Source organism: Aplysia californica, unplaced genomic scaffold (genome assembly GCF_000002075.1).
Source record: "Aplysia californica isolate F4 #8 unplaced genomic scaffold, AplCal3.0 scaffold00176, whole genome shotgun sequence".
NCBI classification, from domain to species: domain Eukaryota; kingdom Metazoa; phylum Mollusca; class Gastropoda; order Aplysiida; family Aplysiidae; genus Aplysia; species Aplysia californica.
The window spans coordinates 658,900-659,965 of NW_004797446.1; the positions used below are offsets into that span (position 1 = coordinate 658,900).

At 39.9% G+C, this 1,066-nt stretch overlaps 1 protein-coding gene across 1 annotated transcript in view; it reads right to left on the reverse strand.

Moving 5' to 3' along the window:
• The window catches only part of LOC101855488 (calponin homology domain-containing protein DDB_G0272472), a gene marked incomplete in the record, with an annotated part of 217,513 nt that overhangs the window by 102,292 nt on the left and 114,155 nt on the right, over positions 1–1,066 (reverse strand). The window contains 1 exon segment of the mRNA XM_035969737.1: positions 220–262. Within this exon segment, the coding sequence (XP_035825630.1) occupies positions 220–262 (43 nt within the window).

Sequence of the window (1,066 nt, forward strand, 5' to 3'; positions counted from 1 at the left end):
GCTTATTTTGTTAAAGAGAAATACGCATCGACTCAAAAAAGGTCATTTGGCGGAGGGAAAAGTGAAGACCGACAGAGAGAAAAAACAGAGAGAAAGGAATGAAGAAGGACCTACACCACACGCCATCCGCAACAAAAAGTGACAAAACCATAAGAAAAAGATTATAATAAGTAAACTTAGAAAAAATATAACAAAATTTATATAATTAATAACACTCACGTTTCTAAGTCTCTTGTCGTACTCCTCTTTCAGATGGTCAGATCTGTGAGAAGAAAATAATGCAAGGTATGAATAAATGGTAGACAAATACTAATATAGATACCATAGTTCTTTCTAAAGTAGGATGTTAAATTTTATTAAGAGTGTCACGGCTCTTGCAACAAAACTAGGTCCCAAAGGTTCCGAATATTAAGGCGCCCCTAGAAAGTAACATGCACAGAGGAGAAGAAGGAGAGATAGCGACGTTATGTATTCGAAAGGAAAGAAGGAGAAAATCCCATCAGAGCACTCGCTCTTGAGACAGATACAATACTAAACATAATATAGAAATAGAAAGACACAGACAAAAAACAAAAACATAACTTTCACAAGAGGGTAGCTAACAAATAGTGATTTTAATATTATGAAAAACAAACTGGACAAAACTTTCGTTGTAGAGACAGAGTGAACAACAGGGAAGGTGGGGGAAGCCAACTACCCAGCGGGAAGTCACATTTCTGGGACAGTGAATTGTTCAACACAAAGTCCCTGCGGCCGTGGAACTAACGAATGTTGCTCCGTCTTTTAAAAAGAACTGGCCAGGCGGACAAGATTATGATTCGATGCGTCCCGTAACTTCCATATTGTACTAATGTGATTTACAGTTTGGTACTACGGTATGGTTATAGCTCCCCTTTCAATAGAGCGAGGTTACTCAAGTGGTTGGACCCCGAGTCAACAACGTCCATTGCTGATATGGCCGAGCCAAAAAAATAGGGTGTGTGTGTATGTGTGTGTGAGTGTGTGTGAGTGTGTGTGTGTGCGTGTGTGCATGTGTGTGCGTGTGCGTGTGTGTGTGTGTGTGTGT